General features: G+C 41.3%; 1 protein-coding gene across 1 annotated transcript in view; it reads right to left on the bottom strand.

The window, feature by feature from the left end:
- Nucleotides 1–26,163, bottom strand: part of ARID1B (AT-rich interaction domain 1B) — a 410,189-nt gene that overhangs the window by 15,348 nt on the left and 368,678 nt on the right. Inside the window, exons 10-15 of the mRNA XM_043456854.1 lie at nucleotides 19,893–20,002; nucleotides 19,037–19,195; nucleotides 12,985–13,194; nucleotides 9,878–10,082; nucleotides 4,663–4,801; nucleotides 4,236–4,408 (exon numbers count right to left, since the gene is read on the bottom strand). Coding sequence (XP_043312789.1) covers nucleotides 4,236–4,408; nucleotides 4,663–4,801; nucleotides 9,878–10,082; nucleotides 12,985–13,194; nucleotides 19,037–19,195; nucleotides 19,893–20,002 — 996 coding nt within the window. The remainder of the gene's footprint in view (nucleotides 1–4,235; nucleotides 4,409–4,662; nucleotides 4,802–9,877; nucleotides 10,083–12,984; nucleotides 13,195–19,036; nucleotides 19,196–19,892; nucleotides 20,003–26,163) is intronic.

Here is a 26,163-nt window from a genome sequence, read left to right as displayed (position 1 = left end):
CTTGATAAAAGTGAAGGAGGAGAGTAAAATAAGTTGCCTTAAAACTCAACATTCAGAAAACGAAGATCATGGCATCCGGTTCCATCCCTTCATGGCAAATAGATGGGGAAACAATGGAAACAGTGACAGACTTTATTTTCTTAGGTTCCAAAATCACTGCAGATGGTGACTGCAGCCATGAAATTAAAAGACACTTGCTCCATGGAAGAAAAGTTATGACCAACCTAGATAGCATATTAAAAAGCAGAGACATTAGTTTGCCAACTAAGGTCCATCTAGTCAAAGCTATGGTTTTTCCAGGAGTCATGTATGGATGTGAGAGTTGGAGTATAAAGAAAGCTGGGCACTGAAGAATTGATGCTTTTGAACTGTGGTGTTGGAGAAGACTCTTGAGAGTCCTGTGGACTGCAAGAAGATCAAACCAGTACGTCCTAAAGGAAATCAGTCCTGAATATTCATTTGCAGGACTGATGCTGAAGCTGAAACTCCCAATATTTTGGCCATCTGATGTAAACAACTGACTCATTGAAAAAGACCCTGATGTTGGGAGACTGAAGACAGGAGGAGAAGGGGACAACACAGGATGAGATGGTTGGATGGCATCACCGACTTGATGGATATGAGTTTTAGCAAGCTGCGGGAGTTGGTGATGGACAGGGAGGCCTGGCATGCTGCATTCCATGGGGTCACAAAGAGTCAGACATGACTGAGCGACTGAACTGATATAAAAAGATGCATGACCTCAATCATAATGAAATCCAAGATGAGGCTTTCCCCCCTCTCCCCTTCTGACTGACAAACATGAAAATGATAATAATCATTCTTAGTCAGAGGGTCCACATAATCATGTTAAGAGTGTTAAATTGGTATAACTTTTGCCAATACCTGCTATGGTAAGGCTGTATTTTGGTGACCTTCCCCCCCAAAGAAGGACATCTCTGGGTGCTCACAGCCTGTGGAGTCCCCATACACTGGGAGGCTGGGCCTGGTCACATGACCAGCTCTGACCACTGGGACATTGGCAAATGGATGCGGCAGAGGGCTGTAAGCAGCTGCACGCGAGGCTGTGGCTCCTGGAGTGCTCCTTCCTGGAGCTTGTCTCCATGGCACCAGGCAGCCAAGAAGCTCCGTGGAAAGGCCCCTGAGGAGGCCCCTGCCAGCAGCTCCAGCGCAGCTCCCAGCCAGTCTCCGGATGACACCGGCCGCTCAGGCGACACCTGAGCTCAGCAGAGCTCTCTGTCAGGCTTCGCATGAGTCACCGCCTCTGAGTCCCAGCTGAGTGCACCCGGAGTCAAGAGCTACCCCACCCACCACAGGACTGAGAGAGACAACTGAGTGCTGCTGTTAAAGCTACCAAGTTCTGGGGTAGTTTTTTTAACAACAGTACAAAGTAAACCGAAAAAAATGTTTGTTACAAATAGTACTCAGTAAACAAAAAGAGAATTGTCATTCTTTGATTCAGTTATTCTACTTCCAGGAATCTATTTCACAGAGACACTCTACAAGTGTGGAAAACAGCTAGCTGTACTCAATAATCACTGCATCATTATTTATAATAACAAAATATTATGAAACAAACCATGAATTACTACAGCATTAAAAAGAGTAAGTAGGACTGTATCTGTGGATACTAATAAATATTCAAAATATACACTGTTAAGTTAAACAGTATATAAATATTCACTTACTGTTTACTTAAAAGCAATGAATTGATCAATTCCTCAAGCAGTGGTGAATGAGTGAGTAGGTGGGGAAGGAAGGCAGGAGGACAGGCAGGGTCAAGGCTACTCAGGGCGTCTGGGTCTGAGAGGAGGCTCTTTTATCTACCACCCACCACACTCCAGGTCAGCCACAGGAGCAGCAGCAGCACCAACAAGGGGCGTGATATCCACTGATGTTGGTCATTAAATAAAAAATCAGAGCCCCACCAACTTCACTGACAGAATATGGTGAAGTGAGGAATGGAAAACTTTGCTCTAACAGGGGTAGGGCTGTAAGGAAATCTGCTTCCTGTGGGCTTTGTCTACCTGCTCTAACTTGGTACTAAATATACCAGTATTGGAAGGTAGCAGGTAAGCTGAAATACATGCGGGAAGTATGAGGGCTTCCCGCCGAGCCACTGTATCATTTACACAGTGGATGAAAACACACTATAGAGCTACCTGGTACCTACAGCAAGGTAATCCAGTCATCCCCTCTTCACCCCCACACTTTATTTTCATTAAAAAAATATAGGCATAAGGAGACAAAAGAAATAGAACTCATGTTGTCAAATATAGCATAATAGACAGGATATTGGAATAGTTTTCAATAACTTTGAAACCGGATTCCAAACCATAATTATTTTTCCACGTTATTGTCACATTTTCAGTCTAAAGGTATTATACAACTACCAACAGCACGAACAACACATTCCTTCTGGCATCTCATACCACGAAGGAAAACAGTTAACGCCAGCATTCACAAAGCTCTTCAATTTCTGAGCTTACGGATTTATTGCATGTTTTGCAAAATCTTTACCTGAAATAAGCAGCTCAAACTTTTTGAAAGGACAAACTATAGATTATCTTGTTTTGTGTAACGAGTATATGAAATACATATGAAATATAATTTCATTTAATTAAATGGTAATGTGCCCATTTAAAATTTTGAGATTCTTTTTTAATTTTTCATTGCTCTATAATACTTGTGAAAACCAAGGCTTTAGGGCTTTATGCTTCTCTCTACTTAACAATTTTATCAATAAATTCATGCAAAAGCACTATTATTTAAGGGATCCCAGGATAAATACTTCCATAAAAATGTCATTCACTACTTTTTTGTATGTTTTTCAGGAACAGTCATACCATGCCTCAATTTCACAGGACTCCGCTGCATTAGGAAGAGCGTCAACAGCACCTGGAGCTTGTGTGCCAGTGGAGAAGCTAGAGAGGGCAGCGGCTGAGATGGCTACAGTCTCAGGGCTGAATGACCGCTGAGGACTGGCACACACAAGGGAAAAACCCAGCCTGGGTGTTTGCTCATGTCAATGAGAACTCTTGGGGATCTTGTCCATCCTACAGTTGTTGATACCATTTCTCTGCTTGGTTCTCCAAGATTATCCCCAGTAACAGTGCTCTGCCAGCTCCAGACACACAGCCTACCCCTCACTGCCTTGACATCTACAGTGAACTCTGGTTTCCTTTTCTGTCTTGTTCATTCCCAGGTGTCCACACCACAGGCAGTAACAGCCACCTTCACTTCCCGCTGTCTCCGACTGCCCACCTCTCAGTCACCATCGCTTGGTTCTTCTCCCTTAACCCCCCCATTCAACATTCAATCCATTAGCACGTCCTGCTGTTTCTATCCCCCCACCCCCTCACACACATATACTGAGTGGTTCCATCCTCTCTCCTTGCTGGGTCTCACCCCAAGCCCTCACCTCTCTGAGGACTCTGACAGTGGTCTCCCCAACTCGACCCTCACTTCTCTCCAATACATTCTCCATAAATGTCCAGATAGTTACTCATTTATTTTTAACAACAACAAAAACCCAGTCACCTCACATCCTGCATAAAAACCCCAAACTCGTCAGCACATGCAGGAAGTGGAAAGGCTCTGGACCCGGGGGCCTGGATGTTCTCAGCATGGCCCTCGGCTCTTTGTGCCCAGGAGCCTCTACCCCCTCCACGCACACCAGCCTCACTGCCGCCTCGCTCCCGTCCCCCAGAGCCCCTGCCCGCCCTCCCTCCCAAGGAGAGGCCCCTCCTCCCACGACTGCCCCCACCCCCAACGCCATTGCTCTTTGTGTCCTTTCTTCCTGGTTGTTTCTTTTCGTCCGTCGAAAACCATCTTTAGTCACATATACGTGGTTTACCTTACTTTTTATCTGTTGTTGGTAGCCCGTCAGCTCCACAAGGGCCTGTCTGGTTTACCAACTTAGCACCCAGCCCGTGCCCAGCCCACGCCTTAAGACAAGCCTGATGCCAACTCGGGGCAGCACCAAGAGCACCTCTGCTTACGATACGTACCAGTCACTCTTCTAAGGCCTGTACTTATGTGCATTAACTCAGCTCCTCTTCATGACCCCTTATTATCCTAATTTCCAGATGAAGAAACCGAGGCATAGAGATGCTAAGTCCCTTCCTCAAGGCTGGAAATTTAGTAGGCTGCGGAGCTGGGGCAGTGAATCAATCACAGGACAGCAGAGGAATGCCCTCTGGACCAACCCCGCACAGAGGGCCCTCGGCGTTTACCTTTCCGCATCCCTCCAAAGGGGTCCTTGTTGGGCTCGTAGGGCATCCTGCCCATCACATCTGGCATGCTCATGCCCTGCTGGTACGGGGTGCTGGGAGTCATGGAGTTGCGTTTGGGGAACGATGACTCACTTGCGTCTGAGAATGGGTCGTGCACACTGACGGTGCTGCTTCTGATGGGATGAGAGACATGAAAGCTTAACCACAGAGCATTAGTCACCTGCCAACGCTGATCCCGAAAATAAGCCAACCTTGAAATCTGTGTACATGGGAAAACCATCCAAAGTAAATTATATGACTGAAACTGGGGGTAGTCAATATTTAAAAACTCACTAGAGAACACCATTTTCTCTCTCTCTAAAGTCTGCTCGAGAAAACTAAAAGACAAATCTAACTTTACATGGCTCACAGAGATCCTTTAACATACCTTCCACCTTGCATCGGGGTCACCTGTCCATGAGGGGTGGAGGCTGGAGTAGGTGGCTTCAGGTCGCCTGGAACCTCTGCCATCGAATTACTGCCAGTTGACTGCGGGGTCTGTGGACCTTGCAAGGATCCTGAGTTAGCTGATAGTAGTGATACCAAGAAAAAAATGGGGGAAAAACTAGAGGTTATCAAGTGAGCTCATCCTTGATAGTTATTCTTTTAAAAAGGGAAAGAGAAACAGGACACCATCTCATGTAGAAAGAGTAACAATATCCATTGCTGGTAACGATGTAGTAAAATTAACTGCTCTTACATTGTTTATGGTGAAAATCAGTAAAAGCTTTTTTCCCTAAACTCTTTGGGAAACGCACTTCAGATATGAGCTGTAAACACCTTTTGACTGGGTAAATTCTTTCTTTTCTGGGTATTTATCCCAGGAAAATCATCTAATATAAAGAAGGTTTTAGAAGGCTTATTTTAGTGTTGTTTATAATGAAGGTAATCTGAATGTCTAAGAATAAGGAAAAATGGGACAAAAAGTTTGTTTTATCAATTTGATGGGCTATTGTGCTACTTTAGAAAAACATTATAAAAATTATCAAGGTCTTAGGCAATGAGAAATGTTTAAGTTGTAAAGAAATAGTACAAATTAATAATGAGCTTTGTATCATTTTTCTACATCTGGATGTGTCTATGCTGTCATTAACAGTAGTTTTTGGAGCTATGAAATCATACTTTTTATTTACACAACACAATTCTTATTGGTTTAGAATTTAATGTCATTATCAGAGTAACAAGATTGGGCTTTAACTATAATTACACTATAATAACAGAGGCCAGAATTGAACAGATCTTTTTAAAACTTATGTGGGATTCATGAAAAAAATTAATCCCACTTAAAAACATAATATTTTAAGGGTTCTTGCTTTATCATTGATCACAGTCCTTAGCATGTTAGGTGTTGGATAGATATTGGCTTCACTTATTAATTAAACAAACATTAATTGAATGAATATTGTGTGCTGTTTCCTACTGTTGGAATTCATCAAATTGACTGAAAAAGATAAAAATTCCTGCCTACATACATACACACGATACTTTCAGAATTCTAACTGCAACAAATAGGATTGCCGGTTTTCTTATAAACAATAATTTGCATACATTATTATCTACAGTTAACGAACTGTACAATTACCACACTTTACTTTAGGGGAAACTGAGTTACACAAACCCTGGAGATCACAGAGTGCGCTATTAGTGAGTAAGAAATGGGGTCTATCACTTCTACTCAGAGAGCTTCAGCTGAACCAACATGTCTGCATGGTCGGGGCCTACTTGGGAATGAATACTGAGGACTGGCCAACAGAGGGTGCTTTCCATAACACCTCCCCTGGGTGCCTAGGACGAGAGTGAATCAGGGAAGACTAGCTTTAACTACAGATACCTTCTTAGATGTAGATACCTTAAAATAAAAACTTACCAACTCATGCTTCTAAACCAAACCAGAATTTTACCAAATTCAGTTTATTATACTTGTATACCAAATATGCATTTCCAGAGTTTTACCAAAAAATGCATATTTAAAAAGTAGATATAATGAAAGAAACAAGTAGAGTCTTTTACAAATATAGAAGGATAACCCTACAGACATGACTGCCCCACAGAACTGGCAGGGGAAATAACTGATTTTTTAAACTCAAGAAGCAGACTACAGAAGCCAGCACAGCTTCCTTGGAACAGGGCTCACAAGGCCGTGAGTTCAGAACGGTCCTTATTTACAAGTATTCACATTTACAGCTAATAAAAAAAAAAAAAAAGGAAACATTCTCCCCTCTCGCCAGTGTGTTTTCCTTTCCTTTCAGGGGAAAAAAAAAAAAAGAATGCAACCTCTGCAAGCTGCTAACAGAGGAGGCTGGCTCTCTAGGATATCCCTACCTTTTGCCAGAAGCTACAAATGTATACTGGAAAGTAAACAATGGAAAGGTTACTGAAGGTTAAGTACATTCACACACTTCAGACTGAAAGGGCCAGACTCCTAGCTGGGAAGATAATTTACACAGCATGGACTGGGTGCCCTAGTTCTGGCTGGGGTTGCAGGAAGGAGGGTGGGGAGATGAGGCATAGCTGATATGCCCCAGGTCTACGGCAACCAGAGGTCACCCAGAGGGCACCTCTGTTTATAACCCGAGCCCTTTCTCATTTATCTTCCACTGAGGATTCCCTAGTTGGATCCATGACAGGCTCTGTGACATCACCTGTCAGCTAATAATAGAAATTCAGTCAGCCACCTGCCAGCAAAGATGGATGGGTTTTTGGTTACAGACTTACTAATTGAAAGTGGAGCTTCCTCCCACCACCCCCACCCATTCCTCCCAGCCAGGTCCCCTCCCCACCCTGTCCCTACCCCACTCTAGCTTACAGGCAGCCCAGGCCCTGGATCCCTGTGGCTGTTCATTAGATCTTCACAAACTTTTACAGTCGGTTATAACAACAGCCCCACCAGCACCTCAGAGCTGCAACCACACCCTCAGGCCCTGCTCAGGTTTCATTCAGGAGCCTTCCTTTGGTCGACTTGCTCTAGACCCCAAAGACACAACCTGGATCCCTGGGGTGAGAAGCCACACAGCCATTTGACAGTGAAGATCGGGGTGAAGGCTTCAGGGCTAAGGGGCAACACCTTTCAGAGGCTGACAGGACTGAATTTCAAATCTTATCAGCCGTGTCACATCCGAACTTAAACAGGGGGATGACCTTAAGTCATTAGCATTTAGGATTTAAGTTGGTTCAGAATGAACATTTGAAAAAAGAATCTAGAATGTTTCTGAGGAATCTTTTAGTTGTTTACCTGGATGTATCGGTAAGGAATAAGCTACAGGTAGGTTCTTATGGGAAGAAACCTGACTTAAAGAACACAAATTTTGGCTGAAAATTAGTTAAAAAACTTTTGTAGTATATGAGGCCCTGACATGGCAAAGGTTTGGGAATAATTTGTTTCCCTTCTCTGACAATAAAAATGTTTCAGAAACATTTTCCTTAATCATAGGTCTGGAATCAAAGAGGCCACTGATTCACAGATGCTGGAGGAAATGCCTGGCTTTTGGTTGAGAGGCGACGTTACTCACTGCCCACTGCCTGGTCCATGTTTCTGTCCTCTTGCTGAGTGGTGTGCAAAACACGTGAGCCATGCAGACTGGCCCCGTGCACCCCGCACTGTGCCCTTCAGGCTGTGCGTTGGCTGAACTGCTAAATTCAGGAAGCTTTCCTCCCGTTTCCTGTTTCACAGACTCAGGATCCATTTGGACCACTGAGAAGAATGTATTATCAGAGGTGCGCCTGCAATCCGAGCTCTTTTGTGCAGTTAAAGCGATAATGTTGCCATAAAAACGGTAGTTTAAAATAAAGAGGGGGAGAGGAAAGAGCTGACTGTTCAGAGCACAGGCCCTGCACTTTCTGAAGTGTCTGTACCTCAGCAGGGTTTCTCGTACCGAAGCTGATGCACACTGGGAGAGCTATTCTCCATACAGAAGTACAGACCATTCAGTGACACGAGTTCTTTCCTGGCAAATAAAATATACCTTTAGATCTTTGCAGACATCGCCACTTTGGTCCCTACACCCTACTGGGTTTTTATTTTGGAAAAATAGTTTCAGAGCTGTTCAGAGGCAGCTTGTTTTACTCTGTGAACTGAATGTAATGTTGTGAGATTTTCGAAATTAGATTTCACAGTTTTTAAAGTCCACCATAACTGGCAAAGGCTGTGGATCTTTAAGGATGGGGTGAGAGAGAGGAACTTCTCTACTTGTATTTAGAACCAACAGATCTATATTGAGGTGTGCTCATTTCATGTGTACCCTGGGTCTTAAGAGTATTTATTTGAGATCTCTTGATTAGTGGCCTTAGATATTAGCATTGCCCTCCAGATATCAGCTAGACGAAGTAATTAAAAGAGAAACAACTCCTTTCTTTGGCTCACAGGTACCACTTTCTGTGTGTAAACAGTTTACCTATTACAGTGCTGCTTTAAGCACAAAGTGTCGTAGGTACACCTGGCTCTCTAACGCTAGAGCCAGATGTCTGGATCAAAGCCTGGTTCTCCCCCTCACTAGCAACAATGGGCCAGTTTGCTGAGATTTTATGTGCCTTGGTTTTCTCAGGGGTTTTAGAACAGTATCTGTATTATAGGGCTCATATGAAGATTAAATGGGAAAGCCCTGGCACACTGTAAGTGCTCAAGAAATACTGGCTATGATCATTTGACTGCATAACAAGCCTGTGTTGGGGGCCGTGGCAGGTACAATCAGCCCCACCTCATACGCAGGACAGTGTGAGCAAGTGTGACCAGCACAGGGCTTGGACATGGCCAGAAGCAGACCACAGAATGATCAAACTTAACTTTAGTGAGGTCACCCAGAACTAAGGATGATGCAAACCTCTTCTCATCTTCAATACTGGATTTATCAGAATACAGTGATTCAGTAATTTCAAATCTGAAATGCTAACAGTAGAACAGAAGCCAGCAGGAGAGCCAAAAGCATGGCAGGGTGTCCAACAGCTGAGTGGAGAGACAGCAGAGAAGGCAGGTACCATTTGTATGACTTTGCTTCTGTGAATTCAAGTGAATTGCCATTATTCCCAAGCAGTATTTGCTTAGATTCCTGACCTCTAGCTCAAAACTAATTTGGACTCCACTTTCACAGAAACAGGGCTATACAGACCTTTATCATGAAAGTTCGCTGAATTCCCTACAAGCAAAAACTTGCTTGGCAGGGAACATTAAATACGAAGTCCAAATTTCATTTTGCTGTGTACAGATCTGAGTATCTCTGACAGAGGCAGAGCTGGTGGAAGCTGGCTGTTAAATCTGCAGGGTAGCATTTCCGCTATGAGCACAGGTTAATGGGGAGACATTTTGATAGTTAGGTGGGATATTTTAAAATAACTGTATAAGGAATTAAAGTGTATAACTCAGAACCTGAAGTCTACTTTGACTAGAAGAGGTAAAGCAAAAGATCGGCACCTTCAAAATGCAGAGCAGAAACACAGTATCCCCAGTTCATTCCTCCTTCCCTTAGGCACTGCTAACAGGGCCCAGTCAAACGAACAAGAGAAGACAGGATGTCCCTTCCCCTCTCTCAGACCCCAGTGTGTCCTGTTTGCTCTGCTGAGTGGCGTCTCAGAGCCCGGGAGGGGCTCCCGGCTGCAGCGCCCCCACTTACCAGGAGATGGCGGCTGGAGCTTGGGCTGCTTCTTGGTGTCGCCCGTGCTGAAGACTTCCGGCGGGGGCTCCTCCCCCCGCTCGATCTTGCACTCAAAGGCAAACAGGTACTGAATATACTGCTTTTTCAGGGAGCTCGCTGCACTGCTCGAAGTGCCAACATTTAGGTTGGTTGCCAGCTCACGCCACTTCTTGTTTTTATTAACCTAGCCAAAAAAAAAAAAAAAGGGCAGGATTACTGGTTTGCAGCAAAGTGGCTTGTTTAAAGCCGGGAAACAAAAAAAAGCACTTAATATCTTGGTTTACTTTTTTTTTTTCATTTTCCTCTTTTAACTAATGCTCATTACTCCCACTCAGTAGTGCACAGACAGCATTTACAGTTATAAAACCATTAAGGAACCTGCTGATAGCTACATAAAAAGCATTGCTCATGGAGATTCTTCTGCCCAGTGCATCTTCTAATGCCTCCGAGTCTGCCAAAGCGGGGTGCTGCTCGGAGCTGGCGATTTATCTCTGAGCAAAGGCGCTCTAGCTTGCCCCCATCTCACTCTTATTTTTTTAAAAAAGGGTGTCTAAAAACTAATCTAAAAAGCAATAACAGAATTATTTTGCAATTTAAGTATTTGAGCCTTAGGAAGAAAAACAATGTCTTCTTCCAACAGCCACATGTTCCCAGAAAGATGAGCCTGTAATTTCTGTTCATGCCCAGCCTTTCACGTGAGGCTTGTAGTATTGGGTGAAGGAGGCCCCAACCAAATGAGCCCAACCTAACAGTCCAGCAGAAGTCATCAACCCTGTCTGAACTATGAGCCACCAGCTAGCGGACATGGCAGCACCAGTGGGCTTGGGAAGGGGCACAAAGGACCATCCAGTGTTCCCACTTACACTCAGGCTGGAGGGAATACAACTGCAAAAAGAGAAGAGAAGAAAGGAAGGGAATCCTCATACGTTATATAAGATTTGAGGAATTAGTTTAACATTTTGATTCCCGATGGGAACAGATCACACGAGGCTGACACATGAAGGAAACATGAAGGCCTGCAAACACTTGGGGAATATTTTGCCTTTAGATGTATCCTGTGTTAAGCAGCATGGGTTAAAGGGACAGTGAGGTTGAATGAAATGTTCAATTTTTGGATTCAAACTTCCTCACAAAGCTCTTTATGTCCATTTACTTAGTACTAAATGGTGCCTGAGAAACCGGAGAATACTCTCAGGAATGCTCAGTGCCATTTTTGGTACTGAATGCCAGGCTGCAACGGGCAGGCCTGTGACTGCTTGTGAAACAGTAAGCAGAGCACTGCCTGGGACACCCTGAAAAGCAAGGCTCTTAGCTGATCTCTCTGGGGCTGCAGCACCTGTTCCAATCACATCTGATGGGGTGTGAGTGACAATGAGGCCAAGGCCTCACCGCTGGGAATCACTACTACATTCAAGCAACTTCATCAGCTAAGCCAGCAGCATCTTGCTCACAGACCCAACCTGGGAATCCACTTGGCTGAGTGAGGTGTCCTGATGGTTGCTTGCTTCCGTGAGCTGGGTGAAACCCTTCGCTGGCCACCACTCACACCTGGTCACACCTGGTCTGCATCCTGTGAGCCCATCCCATTACGCCGTCTGCAGTCAAGCTCTAACTGCTTTACTTGGAGGCCTCAGTCTCGGGTGGGAGGAGGCTCCTCAGGGAGGGCTGAGAACACAAGCCTCTCCTGCACACCCCCAGAGCTGTGCAGCCCGGAGACCAGGGTGGGTCCTCAGCGATACCTGTGCATCAGTAGACCTGCCTTTGGATAGTGAGGCCTGGACCACCTGAGGCCCGGAGCAGCTCCTTTCACTGGTCTGGGAGGGAGCCCAGGAACTGACAGGTTTTAAATGCTCCCAGGTGCTGCCAATGAACAGCTAGGTCTGAGAACCAAGGGCAGATAAAGGGCATGTGTTTTGCAATCAAACAAACCTGGCCCCACCACCTACCCTGAGAGTCCCTCGACCACAACATTACTGTACAGTCAGCCTTCCCTGTTCCCTGGTTCTGCATTTGTGAATCTAACCAACTGTGAATTCAAAGTATTGAGGGAAAAAAAAAAAAAGCTCCCTCATCCCCCACCCAAAAGAAAGTTCCAAAAAGCAAAACTTGAACTGGTACCAGCAACTATTTACATTGCATTACACTGTACTGGGTATTATAAGTAACCAAGAGATGATCTGAAGTATACGGGAGGTGGTGTGTAGGTTCCAAAAACAAAGAGATGAGCTCACAGGGTTTCAGTATTTGTGGGGATCCTGGAACCAGTGCTCCGTGGACCCCAGGGGGCGACTGTACTTCAATCTGTTACATCTCTTCTTCAAGGCTGACGACTCTGCACTTCATGGGTGTTGAGAGAGAAGTGACAAGAAAAAGGACGGTGCCCAGGATGCGGCAGGCACTCACCCCTGAGGGCCCTTTTCTCCATTCTACTTCAGGATATGGACACACAAACCCGCCCCAGTGCTAAAAACAGGGCTGAGATGAGGGAAAGGAGAATGTGGCCCCTAGGGTAGGGTACAGAATGAAGGGAGCAAGTGCAGGGGGGCATCTGCACAACCCCAAAGGGAGTGCCTCCGGGCATTCTGCACCTGGGTGCCCCCAGCCGTGAGAAAGGACAGCACTGCCCCTCCTGTCACCCAGGTACAGCGGACATGGCTGTAGAAGGGTGACTTACTTTTCTTGTTAACTTGCTTTGGATAGAGAGAAACAGCGAATTTGATTTATATCCGATCCAAACAATTTAGTCATTTGTAAACATTTCTGTTTACCATGAAATTCTAACACAGACTCCACAGAATTCTAGAGCTGTTAGGGAGGACCCTAAAGCAAAGCCTAGCTCAAATGTCTCATTTTACAGTTAAGGATTGAGTCCATATAAATGACCTACTGAGGTCCCTCTGCGAGTGGGTGGCAGATAGGGGTCCCTGACCCCAGTGCACCCCCCGCCCCCCACCTGCCACACATGAACATGGATCCAGTAAAGGTGACCTTCCCAGAGGCTTAGCTTTTTCTTTGTGAGAAAAAAAAAAATCAAGTTTGCATATTCAAAGCTCATCCAGAACATGTCCTCATTCAGTTGTTCTCACCTGTGCCAAACCTCCGATCTCTTTGACGCAGACATAGAGCCTGAACAGGTCCAAGGGCTTCTTGCCCACCGCAGGCAGACTTGAGACTGGGGAGCCCCTCTCCTCCATGAAGGTGAGGTAGCGGTCCACCCACAGCTTCCTCTCTGGCTCATTCCCTAGCTCATACACCTTTGTGATCTTTTCCCCAGTGGTGGTGGATGAGCTGGACTTCTAGAGCCCAGGGCAGCATTTGGAGATGGGGCATAAGCGGGCAGAGGGAAAGGGAAGAAGGCGAGAAAAAAGGTAATGAGCTACCAAATGCAAGAAGAGAAGAAATTTAAAAACTACTGCTATCACACAACAATCAGGAATGAAGGCTACTAGTTCAGGCACAAAGTATACATTTTCTTAATTAAGAATTTACTTTGATTTTAAATAAAGGGCCCAAACTCCCCCTTTTATATATTTGAAAAACAAAAACAGAACAAAACTCTTTTTTACTTTACCAATATAAGCATTGAATCCCAGAAGGCAAGACTCCAATGACCCCTCATGTCATTTTTTCTTTTTTTTTTAAAAAAGGGTGCAAGTTCATTGAATGGCCATAATGAGTTTAAAGTTTCAACTGTAATATTATGTTGATGCCCCTCCTCATATGTAGATGCCTACATTTCCTTGTCAAAATATGAATGACCAATGTATAGTTTTATTAAAACTAAATCATATGGAGGTAGAGCACATACATGATGTGTGTTGAAAAATATAAGGTAGGTCACGTGTCATCGGACCCAGCGGTGTGTGCGCTTTACATTTGAGAGCCTTCTAAATTAATGGCCAGTTACTAGCATTCTCTCAGAATGATCCGCTTTCCTGACTTAAGATTTCTTGAACTTTTCTGTCAAGGTAAGGTGCTATTTTGATAGATTTCTTAAGCAACCATGTGTTCATCACAAACACATGTGCTATTTCATACTCCCAGCTTATTTACGAATGTTTACTTTTATGTGCCCATTTGGTTTATACTGATGTTCTAATTCTTGGTCTTTCATTTTTCTAATTATATATTTGATACTAAAATGTCAGAAGTGGCTATTTCTGCACACCTGAAGCTCACCCTCTGGATCATGTGATCTGGGAAGGTAATACTTTTTGTCTTAAACAGCCCAACTGTATATTCTCCCTTTCTTTTATGTCTCTGTATTTGTAACAATATTTGTGTACTTGTAATATCTGCAACTCTGGGATTCTTGTGCAAAATCACTTGTCAATTCTCAAATATTTCCTTGGAATAATAATATATTTCATTTAATCATGTTTATTTACTAGGTTATCATTTGCAACGTATAGTATTATGTTAGATGAAGTTTTTTTTAACTTTTTCGTTATATTTAGCTCAACATAATTTTAAACATGTGACCTGAAATGGGGATGGTGAGTTAAATAACATAACTGTCTTTAAAGTTTGATGCTACCTTGTTTAGCAAAGTAATTCCCAACAAAACTAGGGCCTGAGAAAGGATGCTTGAGAATGAAACTAATCAAGCTGATGCGTGGCAGAGGTCCTTCCAATTAACATGTAATTTCCCAAGCTATTTTTGCTAAAATTTTAAGCCTTCAGCTTTAGAATTATTGAAACATAAAATGTTTACATAAAACATATAAAAATGGGTGATACAGCTGATGTAAATAAAAAAAGTAGAGCAGCAGGATTAAAAAAAAATACTGTGACCTTTTACAATTTGTATTGATGAAGCTAAAGAGCAAGTCACCTAACAGTTACTTTAGATAAGAACTTAAATTGTATATACATATTCCTATATGTCTTATAAATTCATGTATATACCAAAATATGGAACATATTCCATATCCAAATAAGTCTGTACACTTTATCATATTCTTATATCCAAGGAGTCTCTGACTAGGGAAAGAAACTGTTCTAACACTTCTTATACCACATTCTCATCCTGGGAACATTTCAGAAGCTTTGTCATCATTAATGAGGTAGTTATAAGTTATTTCTAAGTCCTAGTGCTGAAAAATTTTTTGTTTTTATTGGGATGCACATTGAAAAAATGGACCCAATCTTGTAAAAAAATTAAAAATCTAAAATAAGAATCAGAGGAAAAAAGCACTATCACCTAAAATCAATTAACAACAAACCACCACCACCATTGAATCTCCCCCTTTTATTTGATCTGTGAAAAATTGAGAGGTAAAAATTTGAGATTCAATTTAAAACTGAGATATAAAATCAATCATTTCAATTTACAGTTACTCTAAGTGCTCCATCAACATCCTGAATATAAGAACCAACTGCTATTTCTGGCCTGGTCCTCTCTAAACCCCAAATGTGGAAGGGCTCCAGGAGAACAGTTCATCATGACCCAAGCAATGAGACTGTGCAGTGTTTATTCCTATTTATGAAAGGACTGCATTCTCATAAACTGAAATGGGTCTAAAGGAATGATTCACTTAGTTTGACTATCCATAGTTTAACTTTTCTTACCGTTCTTTGTTAAATGAACTTAAGTTTAATTTACTTCTACATATTTCAATTTGTTCTCATAAAATGAGAAAACCTTAATGAAGATAATTGCTTTTAACAATTTTATCTTTCATAGTTTTTAGATCTTTAAAAATGCACTTTATGGTGCCGTAATGTAGGAAAAGGCATCTATATGAAAACAAAGTGGTCAAGCCTCAGTTATGTGTCAGGTCCTAGAAAAGGCCTCCCTTGAAGCCAGCTCCCTGGTCTGAATCATCACAAGTTTTATTTGTCCTTACAGGCACCTGGCCTCACAGGGCATCGGGGTGTGTGTCCTGCGTGGGATTAGCTGTCTGCCCTCCACTCTTCTGACCAGACCTTAAGTTCCACAGGGCAGGACCTGTGTTGATTTTGAATCACCAACAGTGACAGCACACTTAAGGTACTCAGTAGGTATTTATTCTATGAGAGAATACTCAAATGAATGAGAAAGGTCTGAAAAGTCTAGCACCATCCAAGTAAGAATTAACAGCTGATTAAAACAGCCTATAAATAGGCTTTCAGTGAGCAAGGTACTAAGTGAACATGGACACAGTCTAATAAGACTGAAAGCTGAGAAGAGATTGGTGGACAAGTAAGACCTCCAGGTGACACACCAGCCCATTCCCAAAGTTAGTATCTGTGTGTCCAAACAGAGAAAAACGATATTAAGAAAAACAAAAGCCCTAGGAAGTAAAGACTATACACTTTATCACTGATTAGGCTCAACATGTACTTTTTTTGTTCTCAGACATTATTAGTTTTGATGTGACCTTTGGATAAGTATCATTTACATTCCACTCATCAACAATGGGCAAAAGAAAAAAAAAAAAAAAAAACTAGCCCTGCAGGAAGATAGTTAACTTTTCCAGGCCACTAGAAACACCTCATTTTGCTTTGATACTGTAAAAATCGTATCATACTGCATGAAACACTGTCATGGAGGCAAGAAAAAGAAACGGAGATTGCTGAAAAATTACAGCAACACATTATTATGGTGCCACAAAAGTTTTCCTTGCATATAACTTAATTAAGTCTATAAGTAGACTTTTCCTCAAATCTTTGAGGCAGATTTACATTTCAGCAGTCTTTACCATATGCCTGGTAATATGTGTATATGCATGTGTATGTGCAAATGTTTATTTTTATTGTGGAATGTTTTGTAACAAAACTGTTGGTCCACAGCACACTGTCAAAGCATAGAACATCTTTGTTATTTAGTTCATTTCAGGTCTGGTATTAGACAAGCTTTATTAGGAACACTGTGAGGAGCAATTTTAAGTACAATTTAAAGTTGCATCTCAGAAAGAGAAGTTAAATACTCCTCAATATGTATCTGCAGTGATTTGACAGCAGAGATAATCTGAGGTCCTTCATAACAATCTCCTTTCGTTCCCTTCTTGAATGAGCATTTCATGTGAGCGTGGAGTTGTTTTCTCAATACAAAGCAACCTCCAACACCTTCCACTACCTCAAATCACATCCTCCCTTGTTCTCTTTTTCTATGACTGAAGCCAGAAGTATGATTGTAAATTTTTAAGTAAAAAGTGGTTATTTACAGGGAGCGATAATGTATGTAGACCTATATAGAAAAAAAAGAGGACAGTAATATGTGATTTTAAGTATGATTATGTTACAGTTAGAAAATGAAATCAATAATTCAGTTTGTTTTTCTTTCTCATATTTAAGTAGAAGGAAGGGTTTTGATAATAGTTTCCTACGTACTTACTGGATACAGGTAATGTGACAAAAACTTAAAATATAATAAAGAGCTCAATCATTTTTTATTATCCAGAAATCAGCAAGATGGAAATTTTAAACATGTAGTATGGGTCTATTAGAAGTCTTTAAGAAAAATGTTTTTTTTTCCTCCACTCATGTTTTATTGGTCATCTCTTATTTTCTAACATCAGTTCCCTACCCAACTTGAAATCCCTTCCTCTCTGAATTTCTCCCCTCTTCCCATTAGCAGACTTAATGCTAAATTCCTGTCCATTTTATCTTAAGGTTTTAAAGATATTTTCAACCTCCGAATTTTCCCCTCTGAGACAATAAACAAATGTTTTTGAAAAGTTATACATGGGATTCTATTTGTTGACTTGAGAATATCACTGATTCAAAAATGTTTTTTCTTTAATGAAAAGAAAAATCAGAATAGATTATGGGACAACCCCCCTCCCCATGTTGGCTGCCTTCTGAGACTCAAAGCAAATAACACAAAGATATCAGAATTAAGGAGCTGCATTCTCTCTTTCATTAGTTCTGCATAACCCATACTAGAAGCATTTTTTCATTTCATCTTGGTTGTTGAAAAAGCGAAACACATGTCTAGAGAAGAGCTAACAGTGAATATTGCCCTTTCTTCCCCTGAAAAGGAAAATGCTGGTTATAGTAGAGCTCCACATGAATTTTACAAACATTTACTGGAACTACCAAATCTTCAAACCTTCAGCTCTATCTGTTTAAACCAGTGAATGGATAATTAATAGCAGCCTCCTTGTGGGGTTTTGACTAGATTGCCAGATTCTGCAGTTAGAGTCTTCTTCCCTCCAACTTGCTTTTCCTGAGCTGTGCTCTTCAATACATTGTCTTACAAAAATTAGCGTATTAATTAAGCCTTCTTGGCAAGTAATTGCATGTTCAGTTTTTTTTTTTTAAAGATCTTTTGATTCCCTATATGAATGTAAAATAAAGGTTACTACAGTGCCATTCTTCTTCTTCTTTAATGGCACAGAATTAATTTCTTTAGTAGGAAAATAAAAGCCTAGCTCTACAGACAGAAGAATACTAAGGCAAAAAAAAATTCCCTTATATATACATTTCCACTTTTTAAAAATATCATATAAAATCAACAATTTTAACATTCTCAGCATGCTTGCACAGGATGTAATTTTTCTATCTCAAATGATTCTAATGTAGGCACACATTAATCTATGAGTAGCGTTCCAAATAATCACATACGCTAACATTTCTACAAATTTTCTGTTATTTTCTGACAAATAAATTGAAACAAAGTAGGGCTATAACATGCTGAACTGTGCCCAGAGTGTAGTATTTATATTTTCAAGATATAGGTAGTTTTGACATAAGATGTTTTAGACACAATAGCCCTTGAAAGATTTAGTCCAAAGGCCAAACTTATCATTTACTCCATGGCTGCTATTAGTTACCATGTAAATGGACAGTTAACTCATTTTAAAGATCTTCCAGAAGCACACAATGGGTTAGACATTTAAACAAAGTCACTGTGTGAAGGAGTTTGGGCCCAGTAGCACAATCACATGCTTCTTAGAGATGCTTCTTTATATCAGTGGTTTCATTATCAGAAATCAACTTATGTTATGATGCATACAAACTTTATTCATTTTGTTACTAGTATAATTACGAAGAAAATCCTTTCATGGATAAATTATGAAGAAAAAGTCTTATAAAACAAATTAATAAGCAAGCATTAAAGTAGAATTAATTATCAAAAAAACCCCCAAAAACCAAAAAAAACAAAACAAAACAAAAAAACCAACCAAAAAACAAAAAACCAGAGCCACTTACAGGGCTTGATGGAGTCTTTGGCCAGCCTGGGCTGCTAATGCTATCACTTTCATCTCCATGAAATGAGGAGATGCTAGCAGAGCTGGGGGACATTGGGGAAGGGACTGGCAGGTTGCCGGGGGTTGGGGGCTGAGAAATACCCTGAGAGCTGTAGCTATCCTGTGGTAGAGGAATAAAAAAAAAAAAAAAATGACAAAGGTAGGGCAAACTTTATTTAAAATAACAAAAAGCACATCCAGTTTAACAGACTAATTTTTATATATAAGATATATATATAAAGACATGTACAAACAAACACACAAAACCACACACATATAAAGGTATTAAAACAACATTCTTAATTAGTATAACTTGGTAAGTTTGCTGGATGCTGGATAAGACCACTAAGCCACCATGCTTATTCAAGCTTACATGGAATGCTAAGCATGGGTTACCCCTTATGAAAGAAAGAAAGGAAAAAAAAAAAAAAAGCTGTTCACCTTATTTATCAAATAAGGCAGGAAAGCAAAATATTAAGTATGCTGTTGTTGCTGAGGCGGCCAAAACAGGAAGCTATAAACTGAAGGCAGAGAAAATGGCTGCAAGTATCAAAACCAGGCAAGATCCCTTCCTTCTCCCCACCCCCAGGCACTTCTCTGGGTGGGTCCTGTCCCTCCGCCCCCTCCCACGCCCAGTTAAATGCCATAAGAACTAGTAACTTTCAGATCCACACCATGAAGGGGGTGGGGAAAGAAGACTGCAAACAAGACTGTCGCACAAGATGGAGGCATGCAGAAGAGAAGAAACCAAACGAAAAAAGAGCACACGGCAGCTTCGGCGAGCAGGCCCCACACCACGTGCAGAGGAGGAGGAGTACCTTCGACTTGCCCTCCGGCTGAGCACTGCCTTCTTCTTTACCATCGGCTTTGAGAGGCAGGGGCAGCTTGGATTCACTCGGAGACATCATATCTGCAAGACCCATAGATGCTAATCGAAAACAGGAGAGAGAGTTTAGGATTATACGTGTGACTTGTCAGGCTGTGCTCACTAACACAAGCTACTGAGTGATGGGACACCCAAATTTCCCTCCAAGGAAGGAAAGAAAAAAATGGAGAAAGAAACTGTAACTCAGAGAATGCTAATTTCTGCAATCTAAGTAGCAAGGGATTCTTGCAATCCTTTTTTATCTTGAGGTGGAGAAAAGCAATCATTTAACTCAAGACCTAAGCCATCGAAAGTCAACTATTATCAATATTATGTTTTCAAAATTATTATGGTTTTAATCATGGAGGTGCAAACAGAAATATGCTCAACAACCAAATTGCTAATTAGGTGTTGGAAGCAGAGGCTGGGTGTGTGTATTTTCAGTGGCTGAGTGGAGGATTTACTGCTTTCTTAACTTCTTATATTCACACAATCCACAGTTTGTAACATCACTTACCACTTAATATTATTTCATTCAAAAGTCACATCTATTACATATGGCCTAGGCTACAAGGACGGAAGACGGTTTTAACAGATGATTTCAAAAGCAATCATTGAAAGTCATTTGTGAAGGAGAGGATTTCTAATTACTTTGCAATGGGGCTGGTTTCCTTTCATTCTGGGGCAGGATGTACACGGATCAGTCCTCAGCTGCAGTTCAAAAGCCCAGGTCAGACACCCACACCAGCTCAAGTCAACCCTGCTATCCCGGGCAAGACTCATCTTCTAGCTCCTGGCTCAGAAATTCAGTCAGATTCATTTAGGCTATAGAATGAAAGGTTCCCAAAGGTCAACTGATTTACCTGCAATACTGGTAGACATTTTTAACTTAAAAATACAGGTTCAGCTTTCTTTTTAAAGGAAGAACAAGGCTAGAGTAGGGAATCATGTAGCTATCCAGGGCTTAACTGCTGCATTTCTATAGAACCCCACTGTGCAAACCATCTGCACGGCACTGGGCTGTGAGTGCCACACCACCCAGCGGTGTGAAGAGGCAGAGTGAGGAGAGGTGGGAGGAGAAAGTGAGAGGGGAGAGAATCACGAGCCTTATAAATGAGTGAGAACCAGAAAACATTCCCATTTCAAAAGAAAATAAAACTCGAGGTTTTATGAACAGGACCCATTTCACATTCTGAGAATCAAAGTGCTGGCTCAACCACCACCATGCACATGCAGCATAATGTGCCAAAATACGAAAAAAAGCTTAAAAAAAAAAAAGGCTCCACAGATTGCCCACTACAAAATGATTATTGCACATATTCATGTATTACTATGTTTTAGAAAATAATTAGTTTTAATTACAGCAGTGAGAGAGTGAGCAGGGCTCTGGCGAATTAGCTGGCAAGCTTGGTGGTGTTAATTTGCTAATATCGTTAGCATCACTGCAGGTTGAGACCAGAGGTCCTGCCAAAAAAGCCTACCCGGCCACGTGCCCGTGAGTTTACATCAGCACACTCAATGATGCACTCTGAAATGCCTGTATTTTCCATGGGCACATTGGCTTGTTTTTCAAAGCCCATTTGCAGCCCAGTCAGCCCTTGAAGTCATCACCACACACACAAATCATAATTGGGATGTTTTTCTTTCTTTCTTTTTTCAAATTACTTTCAATACTTAGACTTTAAGAACTGAAACAAAAAGCTTTTTCAAGTGATGCAGCTGCAGAGAAAAATCTATTGGGATCAGCTAAAAATGCGGTTATTTTTGTGAATGTGTGAAACCTCAAAAAAGCAGCTGAGAGATATTACACCAAGAAGACAGCCTTGTGCAAAGTAGCGGATGGCTTTCCTGCAGCTTCACCTCTTGGGTCTACCAGGAACATCTTTACATGAAGAAACCCCCTTTTGAGAAGAAGAGAAGAGAAAAAAAAAAAGCAGGGCAAATGTGGAAAGCAGGGCTTCTTTACCCAAGTCCACATGTCCTTGGCTAGCTATTCTGAGTGGGCTCAAAGGAACGATAATCACACAATTCCAGAGAAAAGTGGCAAGTCATGGGCATGGGGTTTCTGTTAAGTCCTGCTCCTTCTAAGATTATGACAGTTTGTCAGTATTTATAATAAATTACACATGAATATGAGTTTTGAAAACTAGGAATTAGTAATTTCTTAGTAGTTCCTTCTTCATGCATTAAATGTGTTAATGTACACAAAAGTAATTTTTTTTAACTGAAAGCATTAAGCCAATACTGAATTATGATAATTAATGACAATTTAGAGTGATTTAAAAATCACACTGTGATGAATATATAAGCATGTATAGGGGTTTGAAATTCCCCAAATTTCTTCATTTTCTATCATATATTTTTAAATGGGCATTCAGGGTATGCAAACGTAAGTATTTTTAAAACTAGTTTGAGAGAAACGTAAGCACAGAACATAGAGGAACAGCTCTGCTGTGTGCTCCCGCCTCGCGTGTCATGCGCTCAGCCGTGTCTGCCTCTTTACGGCTCCTCTGACCACGGAATTCTCCAGGCAATAACACTGGCTTGGGTTGCCATTTCCTCCTCCAGGGTATCTTCCCTGGCCTAGGGATCAAACCTGCATCTCCTGTGTTTTATTTTACCAAATGGATCATAAGGTCTTTCCTTACTGTGGCTTTTACTGTTCCTTTCGTTAAAAAGTTTATTTTTGACTTGTTACCAGAATTCTCAGTGAATCATTGCAAACAGTCATATGTCTCCCAGGGCACTATTTTTTTCTCCTTTTCCAGAAGAAAAAGACCCCCAATATTATAAGGATGTGTTAAGTCAAAGCACTGTTCCTCCTACTGACATCAGTAATCCCATGTGTAAAGTTCAGACGTGAAACGGGGCAGTAAAGAACCTGTGACTATAGAGAGAGCTGTGTGGGTACTGCATATACATCTCAAGTACTAGCCTCTGGCTTTACCACTGGCGTTTAAGAGAAGAATGAGCTCTTAAAGTAAGTGTGGGTCAAGGTCCTAAGGCAGCTATCCCACCCTGTATTTAAGATATTCAACAAGAACATAAAAAACATATGGTGTGAGTAAAAGTGAACTTAAACATTCATTCCTACCCTTCCAGCTTCCTTGACTTAGTCTCCCTTCACAGCTACAAAATTATTCCCAGAAGATGGTAAAACTGGACCAGAAACACACTAACAGTTCTTTTTCTTTTCATGGCAAATAAAATACTTTGTAAATGTTTAACTCATTGTTTTTGAAAACACAAAAGGGTCTATCTGAGTGTATACACTTGCAGATATTCACCATTTTTATATGTAGCAAATATATAGAGAATACAGTTAACACATACAAAGGGCATGAGAAAAGCTCAGGACAAACACTTCTGTCTGGCTGGGTCAGCAGAGCTTTGAAACAATCCCCTGAAACTTCCCTATGCTGACCTGCCTCCAAGGGGGCGGTGCCTGGCCACAGTGCCACAAGGCCGCTCATTTACTCTTAGGTTATTCGGAGGGAAATGTGCTAAGACTCTGTGCAGTGACTTCTGCTGAGGTGAACTTAGACTCACAGATGGTAGATATATTTTATAAAATTTAGATATCTTCTTTAAGGTGATGGTTTACATGTAGATAATTATATGACTAATGATGTTATAAAATGAAACACGAATAAGTACAATGTAACCAACAGCACCAGTATTATATAAGGGTATATTTAATAAGGTTAAACTTGATTTGCAGTTTTTCCCATAGTAATACATAATTCTAATCTTTTAGTTCAAATATATATTATAACCGCTTCTTTAGAGGGAAGCAAGCCCTCTGCTCGCCATCCCGCTTCTCCCCACATCTGATGGGAGGAGAGAATTGCCACATTCACAGTCACACTGACTCCATTTAAATAATCACTTGCTCACTGATGCTTGTAACAATTTGTCACACTACACAGGAGAACTTGTTTTTTGGCCTAGCACACTGTCTACAGGACAAATGTCTGAATTCGGCAAAGAACATGCTGGAATGCCGGTTGCATGAGCTGCTAACTGAGGTTCCTAAAACACCACTGGCCATCATTTGTATTATATGTACTGTATCCAAAAAGTGTCCATGGTTGGAGAAAATGTTTTGCTGTTATTACTGGTAATTTATCTCCATGGGCCCAAACCAGAAAGACTGAGGTGGTGATGATCCAAGCCATTTCTGGCCCACCTCTCAGTTCAGTCGCTCAGTCGTGTCCAACCCTTGGCGACCCCATGGACAAGTCTAGACAAGCGCAAATCTAGACAAGTCAAGTGTACACCTTCAGACCACAATTCCTGTCAGGAGCTGCACTGTAATTGTGGGCTCCTCTGTCATTCCCAAGTCCCTCAGAGACTGTAAGGCAGTTAAGCAGATTCACCTGTATCCATCAATAGACACACAGTAAATGCTAAATCATCAATATTCCTTGGATATACTGGATGATTACTTTTATCAGGTAGCACTTGACTTAATAAAGCTGAAATCAAATCATATAAATGGGTAGAGGAAAATTTGATAAATGCTTAAATTATTAAAAATTCAATATTTCAAAATGCACAATGCAATAAAAAATATACTACTACTGGCCCATACAAAAGACCATGAGGATAAATGGCCTTTCATTGAACATTTCCTCTGTACGAAATAACAAATAGCTGAATTATCTGAATAATAATAATAATAAAAAGAAACCCTCTCTGTGAATCTCCATTAAATTGGTTACTACTCAGGAATACATAAATCTTCTTAGGCAGGGCATCTATTTGTTGTTGGTTATTTTTGTGGCTCTAGGTCCAAAGGAAAAAAGGGAAAAATGAGTGCTGCTAATAGTGGGGAAAATTTATTGTGCAGTTTCAATGCTCTAAAGTAATTTTATTTCAGCAAGCCAGACAAAACACATAATGTCATAACCCAAATACACCATTACCTGGGACGGTGCTGGGAAGGAAAGGGAAAGCTTCTAGCTCAAGCTTTTCACCTTTCATCTTAAATGTGAGAACATCCACCTCGCCGGGATGAATGACTGCTTAACATCAGGAAGGGCTATTTATTTATTTGAAAAGTTTCATTTTCACCAATAGTTTCCATTTTTTCCTCTTCCATAAACTTTTAAGGAGAAGTGATCAGGAATGGCACTATTAAATTAGGCCCTAGAAACCAACAAATGCTAGACGCTCAGTGGGATGCAAGCCCAGTCTCTAGCCGTCTGTCCTTCCTGATCAAGAGACAACAGCTCCTGGGGCGGCCTTTCAAAGATGGAGAGGTCAGAAAGGTGGCGGAAGGCAGAGGAAATGAAAAAAGGTTAATAAGTGGGAGCCCAGCTTCTGACTCCACGAGATTTTCCTAACACATCGTAAAGCACTGCAGGACACACAGTTGGCTACGCAAAGCTCCAGATTAACTACAGGGGGAATCCTACCCAAAATGTAGGTGTCAGAAAAAGTTAACAGGTCAAGTGAAACACGTCAGCATTTTCTCATTTAAAGAGCAGTGCTCATCATCGCTGGATACTTAGATGGATTTTAAGGAGGTGGTTCAGGACCTAAGGGGTCTAACAATGTGGAACATGTGCACAGTTTTAGACATTCTTGTTACTTCCATAAACTGCTAGAACACTCTTAGTCCACTAATCAGATGAGATTCGCTAAGATTATTGAGATCATGGAGTATTCTGAAAAAATTAAGTGTCATGAAAAATTTAAAACAAATTGTTAAAAAATGCATGATTTCTCAACAGAGTCTACAAATAGCACTTTTTAACAACAACTATTTTCATGCATACATTTAAAGGTGAGTTTCCCTAAACGGAAAAAAAAAAAAAAAAGAACAAAACCCTCTTTCAAATACCACCTTGTCCTACCCTTCAATCATTTCCTTTGAGATATGAATTTTAATGCTTATCTCCACCACCAGCAAACAGAGACTACAGACTTTGTCATGGGATCTTCCAATAATGTCCAAAGATAAAGAGAGCTTAGTGTATGTAAATACTTTGCAAGCAATCTCCAATGACACTTGAAATACATCCACATATCACACAAACACAGAATGAATAAAATAATTTACATAAAATGTAATGTTCCTAAGACTTAATAGATGGAGCAAGTAACCAAGAGAAGCAGTATTTCCCCCCTTTCCACAAATGATCTGACGGCTCGGGTTGCTTCCACACTCTCAGTGGTGCACACCAACGAGGAGAAGAGGGGATGGGGAGGGCAGCCCT

Source organism: Cervus canadensis, chromosome 33 (assembly GCF_019320065.1).
Source record: "Cervus canadensis isolate Bull #8, Minnesota chromosome 33, ASM1932006v1, whole genome shotgun sequence".
Classification (NCBI taxonomy): domain Eukaryota; kingdom Metazoa; phylum Chordata; class Mammalia; order Artiodactyla; family Cervidae; genus Cervus; species Cervus canadensis.
Note: the sequence above shows the minus strand (reverse complement) of the source record. Positions and strands in the feature narration are given on the sequence as shown.